Source organism: Dendrobium catenatum, unplaced genomic scaffold (assembly GCF_001605985.2).
Source record: "Dendrobium catenatum unplaced genomic scaffold, ASM160598v2 fragScaff_scaffold_601, whole genome shotgun sequence".
Lineage (NCBI taxonomy): Eukaryota > Viridiplantae > Streptophyta > Magnoliopsida > Asparagales > Orchidaceae > Dendrobium > Dendrobium catenatum.
The window spans coordinates 481,542-500,683 of record NW_021319063.1 but is presented as its reverse complement, the minus strand read 5'-3'; the positions used below and the strand labels follow the sequence as shown (position 1 = coordinate 500,683).

The 19,142-nt window shown below is 38.4% G+C and overlaps 1 protein-coding gene across 3 annotated transcripts in view; it reads right to left on the bottom strand.

The window, feature by feature from the left end:
• LOC110116282 (mitogen-activated protein kinase kinase kinase 5) overlaps window positions 1-16,090 on the bottom strand; it is a 28,176-nt gene extending 12,086 nt beyond the window's left edge. The window contains exons 1-7 of one of the 3 annotated variants that reach the window (XM_020849798.2): window positions 15,209-16,088; window positions 14,135-14,328; window positions 13,693-14,041; window positions 13,535-13,622; window positions 13,330-13,392; window positions 13,090-13,253; window positions 5,917-5,992 (exon numbers count right to left, since the gene is read on the bottom strand). In XM_020849798.2, the coding sequence (XP_020705457.1) occupies window positions 5,917-5,992; window positions 13,090-13,253; window positions 13,330-13,392; window positions 13,535-13,622; window positions 13,693-14,041; window positions 14,135-14,328; window positions 15,209-15,696 (1,422 nt within the window). In that variant the 5' untranslated portion in view covers window positions 15,697-16,088. Of the gene's footprint in view, window positions 1-5,916; window positions 5,993-13,089; window positions 13,254-13,329; window positions 13,393-13,534; window positions 13,623-13,692; window positions 14,329-15,208 lie in introns of all 3 variants that reach the window. The other 2 variants (XM_020849799.2, XM_020849797.2) reach the window with 2 other exon arrangements.
• Between the last annotated feature and the right edge of the window lie 3,052 nt (window positions 16,091-19,142).

Below are 19,142 nucleotides of genomic sequence, written 5' to 3'. Positions count from 1 at the left end.
AATTCTCCATGCTTCTGCTAAGCTTAGTAAACGTAGGGTTTTGAATGTGCCTCCGTACTTATTAATCCTCGTTGTTAGATTAGAGATTTTATTGAAACTACTATTCTGGCATAATGTTGTTTACTAATTTATTTTAAAAGCTTTTCAAATCTCTGGTTATGTGATTTAGCCTAAGCGGGTGTGACCCCTTTCTCGTTTTATTTGTTGTTTTAAAACGCTAATGGTTTCTTCATTGTTATTCTAATCAAGAGTTGTGCAAATCCTTACAAAACATTGCATTCGTATGTAGCCCTGCATCAGTAATACATCTAACCACCACCGAAACATGCATAACATTTAATCAATTATTCGTAGTCATTTTAAAGGTGGGATCTATGGTATAGACTTCTTGTCAAAATCAGTTGCTCCCATTACATCACACTAAACTTAGGTCTCTCTCTCCAATCTCCAGGTGCTTCTACATATGCATTCATATCTTTGTACATGCTCTGAAATTACAACATTTTCTACCAACATCAGCTTGATATATAACCTACTGTTGTCGGGTCTCAAGCCCTGGATGAGAAAAGTAAAGGATTGCATTAGGTAGTTGGCAGTCAGTGTAAAATTTGTCGAACAATCATGACATGAATTATTTAATACATTGGGTTAATGTTAGGGTATTCCCTAGTTGTATAGGCTGAATACAGTGAGAGGTGTGTAAAAACCACTACACCGACACCCGAGTGCAATGTTAAATAAGCAAAAGTTCCAACATCATGGACGGGTAAGAGCAAAGAAGTTAGTCCATAAAAATCAAATTGGAATAGGAACTTAAAATATAAGATCTCTTACCGGAAAATTAATGAAATTAATAGATATTATGATTTATAGGAAGATAAATATTCTGTATGTTCAAGAAATTGAATGGCCTAGAAGAAAAACTAAGGAGATTATTCGTTTAGAATTTAAACTATGGTATTTAGGTAGGAATCGTACTAGATATGGGGTAGTGTACATATAGATACGAGTTTGAATGATAATATTGTAAAAATTAATAGATTTGGAGATGGAATTATAGCTCTAAAAATTATTGTTTATGCTAAGTTTATTAATATCATAACGAGTTCTACTCCTCAAAGAGGTTTAGATATATGTTCAAAATTAAAAAATTTGAAATGACTTAAAAGAATATACACAAATGATACCTCTTGTTGAACAAAGAGATTTTATTGGAAGAGATTTAAATGAACATGTCGGTAGAGTACAACAACATCAAGCCTTTGTCCCACTATGTGGGGTCGGCTACATGAATTCTTTTCGCCATTGTGTCCGGTTAAAAGTCAAATTCTCATCTAAATCGAACATGTCGGTAGAGTGATAGAAGAATTTAAAAACATTCATGATAGTTATGATTTTGGAGCAATTAATGAAGGTGATAGAACCATATTAGATTTGTTTCTAACTTGTGATTTTGTAATTACTAATACCTTAAATAAAGAAAGAATGATCGACATTTTGTACCAAAAAGCATTACAGGTCTCACAATCATCTTATAGATTTTTTTCCCTTAAGTTTGAGGAGAACTTTTTTTATCACACAACAAGCCTGACACATTCCTCCACTTCAACCATCCAACTTGAATTATACTAAAAATATCCCTATTTGATTGCCCATCACTCTGAACAATAGACCCAAGATAACTAAAATATTTACTCTTATTAATAACTTGATTACCCAAGTCACAATATCCCCACTAGAACTATTATTTTGAAAACTAAACTCATATATTCAATTTTAGATATACTCAAACGAAAAGCCTTTTGACACTAAGGTTAACCTCCATAATTCAAGTTACCTTCAATTCTCTCGATAGTTATAATATTATCCACAAAAGGCATACACCAGACTACAACCTCTTGCAAATGTCTAGTGAGAACAGCTATTTCTAAAGCAAAAAAGATATGGGCTTAAGGCTGATTCTTGATGTAATCCAATAGAAATAGGAAAATACTTGGTCAAACCACCTTGTGCTTGAACACAAGTAGCATCTCGTGCATATATATCCTTAATAACTTGATTATAAGCATTATTAACCCCTTTCTTTTTTAGAACTCTCCATAACACTTCTCTTGGAACTTTATCATATGCTTTCTCTAAATCAATAAATATCACATGTAGATCATCCTTCTCTATACTTCTCCATCAAACCTCTCAATAAATGTATGGCTTCCATAGTAAACCTACCCAGCATGAATCCAAATTGATTTTGAGAAATATTAGTATCACGCCATAACCCATGCTCCATATAACTCTTTGACATAGATTTAAAGTATGACACATTAACTTAATGGTAATAAGTCAATATTAATTGTTTGAGAAAATAATAGCTCCATTCATAACTCACTTAATAGTAACGAATCTATAGATCAATCTTTTGAGAAAATAATAGCTTCATTCATCATATATAATTTATCTAATTTAGGTATTTAAAATCAATATGTAATGGTAATCATATTAATTGTTTGACTATCCACATACATAAACAATTGTGATTCTTAAGATATATTATGTAGGAAAAAACACAGACTGATACTATCCCTAATAAATCTTTTACTAAGCAGTTCAAGTAATAAGTTTTAAACCCAACATGTTCAATAGGATTCATTTTATAATGTGATATATTTGATAATGATGATCCAAGCATCAAGTCAACATGCATATCCCAAAGTGGAGAATTCAACAGGAAGCTTATCATGATACAATTCTTTAATTTCAGATAGTCTACCAATCTCAGGCATAAATATACCCTCAATCAATTTTTTCTTCAATTAAACAACTACAAGTCTACAAGGCATAAATTACTCCCCCAACTATACTCTCCTTTCTAAAAGCATATTCCTTCTAAAAATATCAAGATTTCTTAATTTGTTAGGACCACATCATTCTTTTGATGCACGCAAAATTTTTTTGCAGCTCTTCAAAATCCAAGGCAAGTTGAAAAGCCTTCTCAATTAAATTAACAATTTAACATTAGGTTTAATTTCTCTTTTAAGCTCAAGTCTCAACTCAAATCTAACCTAAAAAGTATTATTTTTTAATTCTCTCTTATTTTAGAACATAACATTAACTCTTCAAACTTATTCAATTATTCAATGACAGTCTTTATTCCTTGTGTTAATGAATTAAATTCATTGAGCAGTTGAGACCGATAAGAAAAGGGTTGTTATTTTTCTTTTAGAAATAATTTCAGCTCAGGCAAAGTAGCAATGCTAGGATCTAGGCTTGACCAACATCCAGTACAACTTAGCTTGTCCAATTAGTTTTGCTTTCATAAAACTTGTCGTTCATTAGACATCATTTGTTAATCAAAGAAGTTATCTACATCCATTACCCAACCAAAAAAGCCTCGGTAACTATTCTCCCATTAAAGTTAGATGCAGCAATTTTAACTTTCCTAATTATATTTTTGTCAATTTTTTAAAATTGACATCCATGATTGGCATGATCGATATAATATTTATCATGATAATTTCTTATAGAGTGATTTTTTTGTCTTCTAACAATATTTTTAATGAGTCCTTATTAAAGCTAATCATTGTATGCTTCTTGCAAGAGAAGCTGATCTGCTTACAAAGTATTAAGTCGATCTTTAACTTCATTTATTTCAATGCTCATGTGATTTTGCTTGTTCAAATAACTATAATTGGTTTAGCAAAATAGTCAAAATCTCATCCCTTTGGTGATTCCTTAATTGAATCCCACTTCGAATCATTTTAATACAATCATTAGCTCTGTAACAATTTAATATTAAACTTGTTAGTCATACCAAGAACTTTTACCTCTGATAGGGATACTATATTCTTAAGTCATTTTTTGAGAACACTTTGGTCAAAATTATGGACTACTCTCCAATTCAATAGTGCATATCATCCACAAATGGATGGACAAACTGAAGTTTACGAAATTTGCATAGGTGTCTTGCTAGAGAAAGACCTTCTCAATGGGATTTGATTTTATCCCAAACCGAATTTGTTTATAACAAATCCCTTAACCGATCTACTAGAAAAATCCGTTGAAAATTATTTATGGCCAACCTATTCCCCACATCATAAATTGATGTTCAATACCGATTCCTTGTAGAATCAGTGCTGAAGCTACTAAAATTGTTTATCATATTCAATCGGTCCAACGTTAGATCCTAGAAAAACACCGTATGGCAAATACTAAATACAAAACAGCTGCTGACAAACACTGGAGAGTGTTATTTTCAAGAGGGGGACTTAGTTATGGCTTCCTTTCGACGACAGCTCTTTCCCATGGGTACATTTAGCAAACTAAGTTGAACGAAATTTGGTTCTTACCGAATGCTATGAAGTTTGGGAACAAATGCTTACCTGCTGGATCTTCCACCTTCCGTTAGAACTTCCCCTATGTTTCATGTGGTCGATCTTACTACATATGAGGGAGAACCAACTGATTTAGTAGACATAGAGACCTTGACCCTTACTATTCCAATTCATACCAAAGATGATCACATTGATGATGTTCTGGACATCCGAACTACCTAGACAAGGCGTAATGTGCACAAACGGTTCCTAGTTAAATGGGGTGGACATCCCTTGACTGACTGCACTTGGATTAAAGAAGATTTTTCCTTTGAGCATCATTCTCTAATTTTCAGATTTGCATGGGAGGTTATCTTTCTAGGTTGTTCTAAGGGTAGTTTATTCAACAAGCCAAAATTCTAATTCAAAAGGAAGATCTCCCATTAGAAATAGCGCATTCAGAACATCATGAAAGTTATGAGGAATTCTCATCAGGGGATGAGATTCTTCCACCATGGGAGATTAATACAGTCAAGGTAGGGGCTGATTTAGAGGGATTTTTTGTGGCTATTTGGTCTTCCCATGTGGTTGTTTGATCTTCCAATGTGGCTGTTTTGTCTTTTCATAATTGGTTGTTGGTCTTCCCTATGTTGGCTCCATTTTTCCCTATGTTGGTTTTTTGTGAATTGTTCGTTGTTGATTCCTGCTACAGTATTTTTATTTCTCATTAAGTGGGTTGTTTTGGTTTTATTCTATTGGTTGATTTGGGTGGATCATTAAGGAGAGCATTTATACTTTTTTTCTCCATCTTGTCCTATATAAGGTGGTTGATTTCCTTTAGAGTTTAGTGAGAGTGAATTGTGAAGAATATTTGGAAAGTGAAACATGCGGGTTTAAATAGTTTGCGAGCTATTTTCTTCTACCTCCCTATCTTCTAAAACTTCTTCTCATACTTCTATCTTCTTCTTCTCTCCACGGTTCTCATCCCACTTATATCTTTCTTCTCGAAGCTTTGATTAGTCGTATGGCGTTGTTGTGTCTTTTTTATTGAAGTTGTAAGGTGTTGTGTCCTTTTATTTGAAGTTGTAAGGTGTGGTTGTGTTTGTTTAAGCTATTGTAGAATATAATAGTATTGTTTTGTTCTACCTGTGCTTATCTATGTTTTAAGGAAATGAAGTCGTTAGTTTGCAATTTTAATATTTTCTAGATTGCATCAAATGTCCAGATTATCCAAGTAAATCAGCATTCACATGCAGAAGCAAGTATTATGAATTCACATAATTCTTCTCTTACACCATAATCCAAATTAGCTCAGATTCGCTTTAATGATGATTACAAAAATTTGTATGCCCAGTGGACTGGGAACTTCCAATTTCTGTAAAGGCCTGAATTAGAATTCCAGTATACATGCCAAAAACCATGCTAGCAAACAATACTCAAAAGGATTAGAGGAATAAACAAATGAGTGATATTTTATATGACCTTGCATCTCATTTGCCATAGCACCACATATAGCTGCCTCAACAATTTGTCAAAAATTAAAAGCAAGCAACTTTACAAGATAAGACAACATCATTGATCACTTAGCAATTCAAAAAACCCAACTCACATGTTTTGCCATCCCAAAGTCTGCAAGTTTTACTGCACCATTAACATCAACAAGTAAATTTGCCCCTTTGATGTCTCTGAGAAACAAATAAGTTAATGCATCAAAACTTGCAAAATGGCGACATGCCAACTATTCTTGTAAAAATATAACACTTCAGTAACCATGACTAATTGGAGGAATTGATAAAAATGACAAACTTATATTTAGCAAGTCGTTCATACAACTGACAATCTGACATTCAAGCAGAAGAAGATAAAAGACTCAGATAGAAGTGACATCATGAGAAATATTAACTTTATACTAAACAGAACCAACATATGAGGTAAATTCAGCTTGCTGACAAGTTTCATCAACGGAATCTACATTAATAGACTGAAAATTTACACAAACAAAACCCAACATAAAGGAATAACTTCAGCAATACATATGACCATGAAAGGAATGATTTTATACTCATAAACAAAAGCCCATCAACTTTTTCCAACCTCGAATACTTTGTACCTGTTGAGCATTTCAAGAAACACAGATTGATTGTTGAACTTATGTGGGTACTTGGTATTCCAATAACGTGCTATTCACTAATCTATTTATTTGAAAATTTGCCCATTAAATTATCATTTTCTTATCTTTCAGCTCTTTTGGTTCTTTATTCACTTTATCCCAACCAATTTAATTAAGACTGAATATAAGGCAGCGAATACCATGCTTACATCATCAAAAAAGACAAAAGTATAAACCAGAGGAAAAAGTTTTGTATATTAACTTGAACAAATTAGCCTTAGAATCATTTTTTTTTCTGTTAGGACTTGGGAGAGCCATTAATCACATATTTGTGCTTTGATCAATTTATCTTTAATTAGAACTTTAGGAACTTAAATAATCAGAAAAATTTGATTTATACATAATGGGGCAAGCCACAATAACTTTGGACTAACTCATAAACCAAAAATGGCATGCATTTAATTATATGTGATGTACAAAGAAGCCTACTTACAGTTTTCAGAATGGAATCTTACTTGTATCAATATATATGCCATTTGTACTCGTATATTACTTTCTCAATTTTCAAAGGTAAAATATTTCTTGATCATTTTTGGACTTGCTTGTCAATATTTTGTTAATAAGGTTATCCAAGAAGACTATAGTTATTATTACAAATAGTAAGTGCTAGATTCATTGTAATTAGAGATTATTGATTATAAAAGGTATAGCCTTTCATTGTCATCCCCTCTAGGGGGAATGGGATCAATTGCTCACTTTTTCTCTTAAACAATGAGGTTCTTTCTCTTCTTTCCTCAGTTTAGTTAAGAAACTTCATTGTTAATATCTTGAGTTATCTTCCTGGTTCTTACTCTAAATCATATTCTACCCTTCCTTATTGATACACCTTGTATAGATCTATAAATAGGGAGTAGATTGCTTAATAAAATTCAAGCTTTTCCCTCTCAAATTCCCGATTTTAACATGGTATCAGAGCCAACGGCCTTAATTGCCGTCCGAGAACGATCCTAGATAGTCGAAGGACGAAGAGAAAAAGAAGAAGCTTGATCGTGCCGACCCGTGCACGAGTCGAAGCACCAATCGGGACTTCCGATCTGAGAGGAAGGCCAAAGAAGTTGAGACTCCCGCTAAGAGCTGAACGTCCGAGCATATCCGAACGAAGGAACGGACGGCGGACGGCGAGCACCTTGATCCAGCGCTCGGAACTACCAGGCGCGGTCGACGTTCTCTCCTGTCCAGAAGGAGAAGACTCGATCCGGGCTCCAGACGCGGGAAACAACGCTCGACGCTCGGATACCCCAGCCCTACCTCTCGCTCGAACACTTGTGAACCTGCTTCTTCCTTCGTATACCACATCAGTTTGGTATCAGAGCCAGCGGCTTGGAGAGATGGCAGAGTCCAGCAAGCGTGCGACGAGCGAGGACAACCGAAGTCTGGAGGCGCTTTGGGCTGCGCACGCTGGAGTCGAGAAACGGTTGGATGAAATAGCAGCGGCGGTGGAGCGTCTCACCGCTGCGTTTCGTCGTGAACCGCCTGTGGCGCGAATGGGAGAAATACCATTGCGAACGGGAAGACCTGTACCACCGATCATCACACCGGTTGAAGAAAACAGGGGATATCAGATTCGAGGTCGACGACGACCAACATTGCTTCCGGAGTTCTCAGACTCGGAGGAGGATCGAGGAAGTCTTATGCCGGAAGGATTTTCAGATTCGGATGCGGAACTTGGAGACCGTCGTCCTCGGCGGTATAATGCGCGAGACCGGCACCAGGGAGAATTCCGGGTGAAGTTGGACATTCCGTTCTTTGATGGAAGGCTGCACATCGAGGACTATCTCGATTGGGAGAGGTCAGTAGAAAATTTCTTTGACTATATGGAGATTGAATCGGAAAAACAGGTCAAGTATGTGGCGTGTCGACTTAAAGGAGGAGCTAGTGCTTGGTGGTCACAGTTATTGCAATGCCGCCGGCGGGAGGGACGCGGACCTGTACGCAGCTGGTTGAGGATGAAGCAGTTGTTGCGGGGACATTTTCTTCCAACTGACTATGAACAAATGTTGTACTTAAAATATCAACACTGCACTCAAGGCAACCGCTCGGTGAGCGAATATACAGAGGAGTTCTACAGTTTATCCGCAAGGAATGATTTGAACGAGACGACCAACCAACTGGTAGCAAGATGCATCGGCGGACTGAGGGAAAGCATTCAAGACAAACTGGAATTGAACTCAGTTTGGTCGCTCTCACAGGCAGTAAATTTCGCCCTCAAGGCGGAAATTCAGTTGAGCCGTCATATGCGAAGTGGTTCGAATCGTAGACAGACTGTGGAGGCTGTCGACTTAACTAAGCAGCCAAGTTCGGGTGTGCGCAAGACTCCGTTATTACCAGATAATAGCGGCTTGTCTCAATCGCCTAAGTCCAATTCCGATCCTAAAGCTCCAGTGAAGCCCAGATTTCCCGCAAAAGATAACCCGTATCCACGACCTCAAGGACTCAAATGCTTTCGATGTTTTCAGCCAGGACACAAGTCTAACGAGTGTCCCAACCGCCAACAATTGCAACTCATTGAGGGAGAAGGGGAAGATGAATTGGATCAGCGAGAAGAAGAAGAGGAAGTGGAGGACGTACTCGACGATGAAGGGGAGCCGTTGGTTTGTGTACTGGAGAAATTACTCTTGGCTCCTCGAAAGACCATGGATTCTCAGCGGCATGCCATATTTAAAACGAAATGCACTATTGCCGGAAAGGTCGTGCAAGCCTTACAGCTCAAGACGGCGAAGTACCCACAGCCTTACAAAATTAGTTGGGTTAAAAGAGGAATGGAAATTGCTGTCACCGAGACCTGCCGCGTTCAATTTTCAATTGGAAGACATTATACCTGTGAGGTGGTCTGCGACGTCGTAGAAATGGACGTCTGTCACTTGATCCTCGGTCGACCCTGGCAATTTGATGTTAGCGCTATTTATGACGGGAGAGCCAACACTTATACTCTGGAATGGAAGGGAAAACGACTTCGACTATTGCCACATTCCGCGGGAGGAGACAGCAAAACTGATACTGTCCGACCAGCACTTCACATAGTCACGGGCAATGGACTGTTAGCTGCCTGTGAGAAGGATATGCCACTCTTTGCTTTAATCATCCGGGAAGCCACACCCAGCCAGGATCTTAACAGCAGACGGTTGGTTGAACCACTACTCAAACAATTCGAAGATGTACTAAATGGGAGTGTAAATACTTTACCTCCTCTCCGTTCATTGCAGCATCAAATCGACTTTGTGCCGGGATCCACACTTCCCAATTTGCCTCATCACCGGTTGAGTCCGAAGGAGCATCAAATTCTGCAACAACTTGTAGACGATTTACTGAAGAACAAGCTAATTCAACCGAGCCTCAGCCCTTGTGCTGTGCCGGCACTCCTTGTCCCAAAGAAAGACGGGAGTTGGCGAATGTGTATGGACAGCCGCGCCATCAACAAAATCACGATGAAATTCAGCTTCCCGGTACCGAGAATTGAGGAGATGTTGGAAAAGCTGGCGGGAGCTACCGTATTCTCGAAACTTGACCTTCGAAGCGGTTATCACCAGATCCGAATTCGACCAGGTGATGAGTGGAAAACTGCATTTAAAACGCGCCACGGTCTTTATGAATGGCGTGTCATGCCCTTTGGGCTATGCAATGCCCCCTCAACCTTTATGCGGCTGATGACGGAGGTGCTCAAACCATTTTTGAACATCAGCTGCGTAGTATATTTCGATGATATCCTTGTTTTCAGCGCATCATTAGCTGACCACCTGGTGCATTTGACTGAAATTTTCTCTGTTCTTCAACAAAATCAGCTCTTCTTGAACTCGAGTAAGTGCGAATTCGCTGCTTCTACAGTTTATTTCCTTGGATTTGTTATCTCGGCTGCAGGTGTTCGCGTGGATCAGCGGAAGGTGGAAGCAATTACGAACTGGCCAATTCCGAAATCATTCACAGAAATCCGTAGCTTCCATGGGCTTGCGAACTTCTACCGCCGGTTCATCAAAAACTTTAGCACGATTATGGCACCGATCACTGACTGCCTCAAGCTGAAACACTTCCAGTGGGGTGCTGATCAAACTACCAGTTTTGAGGAAATCAAATTGGCGTTATCTTCAGCTCCAGTGCTTGTGTTGCCCAACTTTGAGAAGCCATTTCATGTTAACACAGGCGCGTCAGGAATTGGTATTGGGGCGGTATTAAGTCAGGAGAACCGACCGGTGGAGTTCTTTAGCGAGAAGCTTTGTCCCTCTCACAAAATTGGAGCGTATATGAGCAGGAATTGTATGCTGTGGTGCGTGCTCTCAAGCAGTGGGAACCATATCTTCTGCAGCATGAGTTTGTCCTGTGCAGTGATCACCGCGCGCTGCAATTCATTAACAAACAGAAGCACATTAATAGGATGCACGCGAGGTGGATCCTGTTCTTGCAACGCTTCTCGTTCGTGCTTAAGCATAAATCGGGACCGCAGAATGTAGTTGCGGATGCACTTAGCCGCCGCCATTTGTTGCTTACCCAACTCCAGACAGAGATCACCGGTTAGAATGCCTAAAGGAGTTATACGCCACCGATCCTGATTTTAAGACAGCTTGGGAAGATTGCCAACAGGACAAGCCGAATACAGAATTTACTATTCGATATGGCTTCCTATTTCATCGCAACCAGCTCTGCATCCCAGACTCGTCTTGGCGACCACAACTAATAAAGGACGTGCACTGTGGTGGTTTAGCAGCTCATGTGGGGCGGACAAATACCTACTTACAGCTCCAATCTCGCTTTTACTGGCCACATTTACATCGAGATGTAATGAGGTTTGTGGAGCGGTGTCCCATTTGTCAAAGTTACAAGGCCGGCGGACAACTCGGAGGCTTATATCTGCCACTTCCCACGCCTGAGACGATTTGGGAAGATTTGAGTCTAGACTTCGTACTGGGACTACCCCGAACTAAACGTGGGCATGATTCGATCATGGTCGTGGTCGACCGATTCTCCAAGATGGCACATTTCGTGTCTTGTAAAAAAACGTTTGATGCATTAAACGTGGCACGCATTTTTTTTGCGGAAATCGTTCGATTGCACGGGCTGCCCCGAAGTTTAACCTCGGATCGTGATGTAAAGTTCGTCAGCAACTTTTGGAAGGAATTGTGGAAACGGCTACACACCGACATCAAGTTGAGTTCAGCTTATCATCCGCAAACGGATGGGCAAACCGAAGTCATCAACAGAACGTTAGGAAATTTATTGCGGTGCGTAGTGCAGGATAATCCGAAACAATGGGATGAAGTATTGGGACAAGCCGAGTTTGCTTACAATAGCATGACGAACCGTTCTACGGGGCGAAGTCCGTTTGGGATTGTTTACACTAAACACCCAAATCACACTGTTGATGTAGCCGTGCTTCCTAAATGCAACAGCCGACCAGCAGCTGAGTTCGCAGAGCAATTCGCCAAGATGCTAGAAGAAGTTCGGGACAAACTGAAAGAATCCAGTGCCAAATACAAGCAGCATTTTGATAAGAAAAGAAGAGAGAGATCTTTTGCACCAGGAGATCTTGTGATGATTAAGGTTCGACGAGAGCGGTTCCCGCCCGGGACTTATTCCAAATTAAGTCCCCGAAAAATCGGTCCCTATGCAGTGATCAAGCAGATCAATCCAAATGCATATGTTGTGGATTTGCCTAAGCATTACAATACTTCATCAACCTTCAACATTGGCGATCTTGCTGCGTATCACCCTCCCGACACAGCTGAAGCTATCATGGTGTCATCCGAGTCGGATTCTTCTGATGGTGGAGGAGAATGATGCGGTGCATCAAGCCTTAGGCGCCATTTCAAGTAATATTTAAACTTAGTTTATTTATTATACTAGTTTTACTAAAGTATTTCCAGGATTAGTTAGTAGTGGCTGCTCCACTAAGCTTATTTCCTTAAGTAGCCGTGTGCAGGTCTGTGCTTACCTGCTCCCTTTTCTTTTAGTTGCTATTTTTGTTTCTTCCTTCTTTGTATTTCTTCCCTACCGAGAAGATGACTTCCTCAGTTGATGAAATACAAACTTTGGCTAGTGCCATTACTGTTACATTGCCTTCGTTAACTATACCACTTGTGAACCTGCTTCTTCCATTGTATACCACATCAAAATGTCTTCCATTCGAATTTTAAAATTTTTTTTTAAAAGTTTAATATTTAAATTTAAAATTCAAATCAATTTGAAAGTTAGCTGAAACTATCTTATTTTTGTCCACATTTTAGCCCAACCATTCTATCCATAACATTTTCATGATAACCTACATAATAACTTCCTCGATTCCTCCACCAAAATTTCTAAATATATCCTTCATTTGAATTTCAAATGAAAATTTTAATCCATTCTTTAATTTAAAACATGAATTCAAAATTTTCTATACATAAGTGCAATGCAGGCAACAAATTCACAGAACAATATTAATTCTAAAATGCATTTGCTCGGAGTACATTATTACAAAACGTAAGCTAAATGAAGGTCACGAAAAATTATTACACAGTTAAGATAGTAATAGAATTTAAATTTCGATATAGAAGAACCATATTATGCGCCCAAGCTATTGCCCCAAAACAATGCAGAAACATAATCCAAAATCCCTAAGAATAAATTCTCAGTAACAGTAGCAACCTGTGGATATTATTTGTACTATGCAAGTATGCCAGCCCCTTTAGAATATGACGAGTAAAATTGCGAACAACAGATTCTGTCATAGCTCCACAATGCTCTTGAACATACTTGTCAATTGAACCAGGGTATACGTACTCTAGGTATATGAAAAATCGATCCTCAGTCTGCATTAAATATTAAAAAACATTGAAATGCAGTTGGCAAATATCAAAGCATCACAAGGGCAATTAGAAAACTCACAAATTCACTTCCATAATATTGCACAATGTTTGGGTGCTTTAATTTACTTAGAACTTTGATTTCCTGCAAAGGAAGCTTGTCAATGAGTGAGTTTCCTCAGAAAAAAAATTCAACAAAATCAGGGCAATTCTTCTACTTCTTAGCAAAGCCAAGCATGCACTAGTAACATGCATTTGAAGACCTGGATACAGCACAAATGGCTAACCTGTTCTAGTTGTTTCAAACATTCAGCAGATTTAGGGTCATCGGGGATTATATTTACTTCTTTCATCGCACATAAAGCGCCAGTATGCCTGTTCAAGGTCAGAAAATAAATTCTCAAAGCACCACAGAAAATATCCATCAGGAAGCACATTTCACTACCTATTGGTAGCCCTGTAAACATTCCCAAAAGTACCACTGCCAATTAGTTTTTGCTTCTGCCACTGGCTAGTCATTGAAGCACTCTCATTTTTATTTGCATTTTGATGAGAAAAGTTTGGCTGTGGCAACACAGCAGGTCCAGGAGGTAGAGGCAGTGGGTGGACATTCAAATTCATATTATTGTCATGCCATGTACTAGAATTCTCTGAATAAATCTTAGGATGAAGAGGAGATTGAGGTGCACTTGGATTTTTTGACTTCAGAATAGGACTTCTGATAGTTGGACTATATGACGGTGATATATCAGGACTGCCATGAAGTTTCTCGGATGAAGTTTGGGGGGACATTCCTACCATCATATCCATAGAAGAGACTTCAGGAGCAGAAAAAAAATGAAGCCCTTCTGAAGGACTGAAGACAGATGGGAATACATCTACATTACTCAATCTCCGAGGACTGTGCACAGGACTTGAGAAGCCGCTTGGTGGAGCACTTTTAGCTGGTATGCTTAACCTGAAGGTTATGCTTTCAACAGAATTTGGATCATGGATTGCCTTCCTATGATTACTGAAATTATATCTCTTCGTCGGATTATCAAAATGCTCTGGACTTCTCTGAACGTTAGGGAAAGCCGACCTACAGCAATTGCATAGAAATTACAATAAAAATTCCTCAATACTACTAGGGAGCCCTTTGTGATAAAAATTTATACCAAAGCCTTACCTATGCTAAGGCTGTCCTCTGAGAAAAAACATGTATAGTAAACAACGGAATGAAAAAAAAAAAACAATTTTTGAAACTCTTGCTTATCTAGCATGTCATTACAAATCTAATAAAAGTGGGTATAGAGGTAAAATAAACTTATCGCCCAACGTCAGTAACACCAAAGGTGCCAATAAATAAAAGATGAAAGTTAGAATAGCCCTTAAGCTAATCCCTCGGACTCATTCAGCAAAGTTAAAAATTATTTTCTTTAGTAGAGAATAAGGTCATAGAGTTTCTCTTACATCAACAGATTAGGTAGTGCTAAATAGCAACCGTGAAATTATAAGGGGAGGATCATATAGAATTCTAAACTCCGATCTCTTTGGAAAGGCAAGTCAAACTCCAATCAACCGATGTCAAGTTCCCCAAAACCAAGGTATTCCAAACGTCTAGTAAAACAAAAGATAGAACTCTCACAAACAAATATTTTTTTATGCTGCTGCACTTGATTCCTCCATATTAAGCATTTTTTTTAATTACTCCCAGGCTTTTCTTAACTACTAAAGAAGTAAACATGCCCACAAAGAATAAACTTCAGTTCTCTCTCCAAGACACACTGATAACAATCAGTAAAACTCTAAACATAGCATGTTTTTTTTCCCATTAAAGCCAAATTTTCATTTCGAGATCACCTCAAATACCTAAAATCATTACAACTAATAAGAAGGTAAAGGGAAAGGACTAAACATTATATTAATATAAAGTCAACTAAGCATCAATCAGAGGAACCCAAAAAACAAATATTTCATACCTCCCAGATGCAGCCGGAACCCTCTCCCCATTCATATCCGTCCCAACAACAGGCGTGCAATCCACCACTCCCCCGCAACCCTCTTCCACCTCCACTCCCGAATCAGCTGCAGCCCCCATAAGTGAAGGCCGCCGGCAACTCTCACACCCACCATTACAAGAAGCTGCTGCGGTCACGCCACCGCCACCATTACTCAGCGAGCACTCCGGCAAAGGCAGCGGGTGCGGGTGCGGGTGCAGCACGGGCGATGACGACGACCGGTACGTCAAGGACTCAAGGCTGTTAGGTGATGTGGAGCTCGCGGCGTCGAACGTACGAAGCTTATACTGCCGCGTTTGCAATCGACTCGGTGAGTCACCCCGCTTGCTCCAGAGCAAGCCAAGCTCCCTACGCGTGGCCTTCAGCGGCGAGGAGTCGGCAGACGAGGAACGCTTCGGAGACGGGGAAGACGGTGAAGATGAAAAGGAGGAGGGCTTCCACCAAGGCATTTCCGCTGGGCAAGAAGGGGAGGAACCACATGGTAGAACAGTACGAGTGATGTGGAAGAAAAAGCTGTGATCCAAGAGAGAGTACCGCTATCGCATATGGGGACGGAGGCGAGGCCGAGGTATAAAACCAAACCCTAGATCGCCATCGCCCATGCAGAGCAGAATGAGGAGAGGATGAGGAAAACGACCGACTTCCTTATGTGTTGTTGTGCAGTTGCGGGGTATCTGTTTCTGTGCGTGGAAAAGAAGAGATAAATAGAGAGAAAGAGAGAGAGAGGTGGAGGTTGAGGAGCGAAAACCACGCGGCTTGTTGAGAAAGGAAGAGAACCAGCCCAGCTCGCTATGTCCTCGAGGTCAATAATGAAAGCCCTTCGTTTTGTCCGTTTCCTTTCTCACCTTCGCTAGGACTTCAATTTTATCTCGTCCTCTTTGGGCTTAAGAGCGATTTTTCGATTTTAATATGGGACATATTTTTTATCCAAATTATTTAAATATATATGTTATGCACGAAAAAGAAAAAATTTTATCTCATAGAATATTTAAATAGATATGAAAAACTCAAAAATAAAAAAAATCACGGGATCTAATTCATTTAAAAAATTATTTATGTTAAATGATAAAAAATACTCATTTCTTCAATGTTAAAGGAGAAAAAAATTAAACAAATATATGATTTTCTCTGATGAAGATTATATAAATCAAATATTCACAAAGGGGCAGTTAACAATCAACAACATAATTTGATTTTTCAATTGCGATTATATAAAGTAAATTTTCACAGATGAATTGATATAATTAACAGCAAAGTTAAATCTGATTAGTATTCTGGAGATGATTGTGATTTTTAATATGAATTATCAATTACAATGGTAGTTGTTTGCAACAATAGCTGGTGGTGATCTTCAACAATAATGACTTAAAAATATCAGAGAGCTCTTCTTAATTATCTCATTTCTTCCTAACCTCTTTTGTGGAGAGTAAGTTCTATTTATAGACTTTCTTAAATCGACATTTCGATAATTTCAATCAGATTCCAAAACATTTCATGATATATTGATTTTTGAATCACAAATTGTTTATTCTGCATCTAAGTGTTAATGATGTCAGAATTGATTGATATTGGGCTCGTTAGATTCGTTTTGTCAATTCGCTCGATTCGACTATAAACATGTATAATTTAAAGATATTTTGATCATTCAATTATTATTTGAAGTTTCTGATCATATTTCAAGTGTTTGATTTGGGCTCATTTGTATTCGGATTAGACATCCTTTGATGGTTGGGTTCACCTCATTTGGATGTTTAGTTTGACATTGAATTTCATGAAATTAGAATTCATATGATTTTGAATTTAATTCTAGAAGTTCTCAATTCCAAATTGCCTCGAGATTCATGTCAATCCAGCTGATTTTTTGTAGATATATCATTTGCCTTTCTATTTATTGATGCCAAAGCTTATTACGTATGAAAAAATATTTAAAGTTTTAAAAAATTATGTATTTTTTATATTTTATTTATTTATAAAGAAAAGTTCTATTTTTTTAGAATTTTTTCCTTTTTTTCTTCTTTTTTTTTTCTATAGATTTTTGTAAGAAAAATCATTTTTTTAAAAAAGTAAATAGATTTTTATAGGAAATATATTTTGTTAAGGAAAAAAAAACATTTAAAAGAAAGAATTTTTCGCTGATTTTTTTTACTTATTTCTTTTCTTTTCTACTTTTTATTTGAAATAACTCTCTTTTTTATGCCATGTAATTCTCTTATTTTATATCATACAACTTTTCATGTAACTCTCTTTTTTATGTCATGTAATTTGGACAGAATTAACTGACATAAGAATAATGATGACCGCTCGATATGCTTTAATATTTATTTAGATAAATTCATATAATAAGTGTTAATTATCCTGGAGAATAAACTAATACTTGTGTTTTCAATTTGATGAAAGAAATAATTTTATTTTCATATTCAAACTCGGCATAGAGAATGTAAGAAATATGCATAAGGATAAAATCTACATTCACCTATCGTTTTGGATACACAATTTACTAAGGATAAGCTTAATCGATGCCCAGAGAATTTTCCCTTCTCTTAGCGTGTTAGTATATGTGTACAGGTGGCTTTAGGTCCCAATAGCTGGTCTACATTTATGTAATTTTATATTCTTGATGTACGGCTTACATGCCAAGCCATATGCCTATATATATCAAGGCCTAACCATGTATTACTAGTTCGGTTAATATGACAAACACCTTTTCTTTCAGTTTCTGTCAATTTCTTCTTTAAGCTTTCGCTCACATGGTATCAGACGTCACAGCCTAGCGGCTTCTGTTCTTTCTCTTTCTTCTTCGTCGCGTCCCGTCCATGGCAGATCAAGGCTCGTCGGCCTCCGTGCAAGAAGACTCACAAATCTCAACCATGCTTGAAGATTTCGTGGTTCCAGCGCCATTAAAATTCCTCATCTCAAATATGAAAAATCTTGTTCCTACCCTTCTCACCACCGAGAATTATTCCATATGGAGATTTCAAATTCACCAACACTTTGCCGCTAATGGTTTTAGCGGGCACCTCAACTGCACAAACCCGTGCCCTCCCGTTTCCGTCGCGAATGATCACCGACTATGGAAGCTCATAGATCGGAATCTCGTTTCTGCAATTTTATCTACAATTTCTGCTGCCGTTCTTCCCTATGTGATCACCTTATCCACCGCCCAGGAGATATGGTCGGTTCTTGAAATACGACTCCAACTAACAAATCGATCCAGGGTGATCCAGCTCAAGAACGAACTTCACCAGGTTCAAATGAAAGACAAGACTATGCAACAATACTTAACTCAAATCAAGAATCTCGTTGACAACATCGCAGCGGCCGGTTCCACGCTCGACACCGAAGATATCATCCTTTATACGCTCAACGGACTTCCAGCACTCTACAATCCCTTCAAGATAGCAATTCGGACTTCTCAGCATCCAATCTCGTTGGACGTTCTCTACTCTCTTCTTGTCAGCGAAGAGATAAATATTCAGCAAGAAACATCCAAAGATCTCCACCAGCCGTCCGACAATACCGCATTAATGTCCGTTCTGAACAAACCTACACGTAGTCACTTCATCCGATCTCATACCAAGAACCAGAACGGGCCTTCCAATTCCAACAACAATCCATCTCAGCTTCGAAATCAACCCAACACTCCTCGACCGGTATGCCAAATATGCGGCAAGACTGGTCACACTGCGCCAAACTGTTGGCATAGATGCAATCTTCAATATGTACCCTCAACCTCGACGAATTCCAGAGCATACTACACGCAAACTCAACCTTCTGCAAACAACACGGAGTGGATTCTTGATTCCGGAGCCACTTCCCACTTGACTCCAGATCTCTCCAATCTGACTAATACATCCTCTTACAACGGGCTCGACTCGGTTTCGGTGGCAAACGGCAG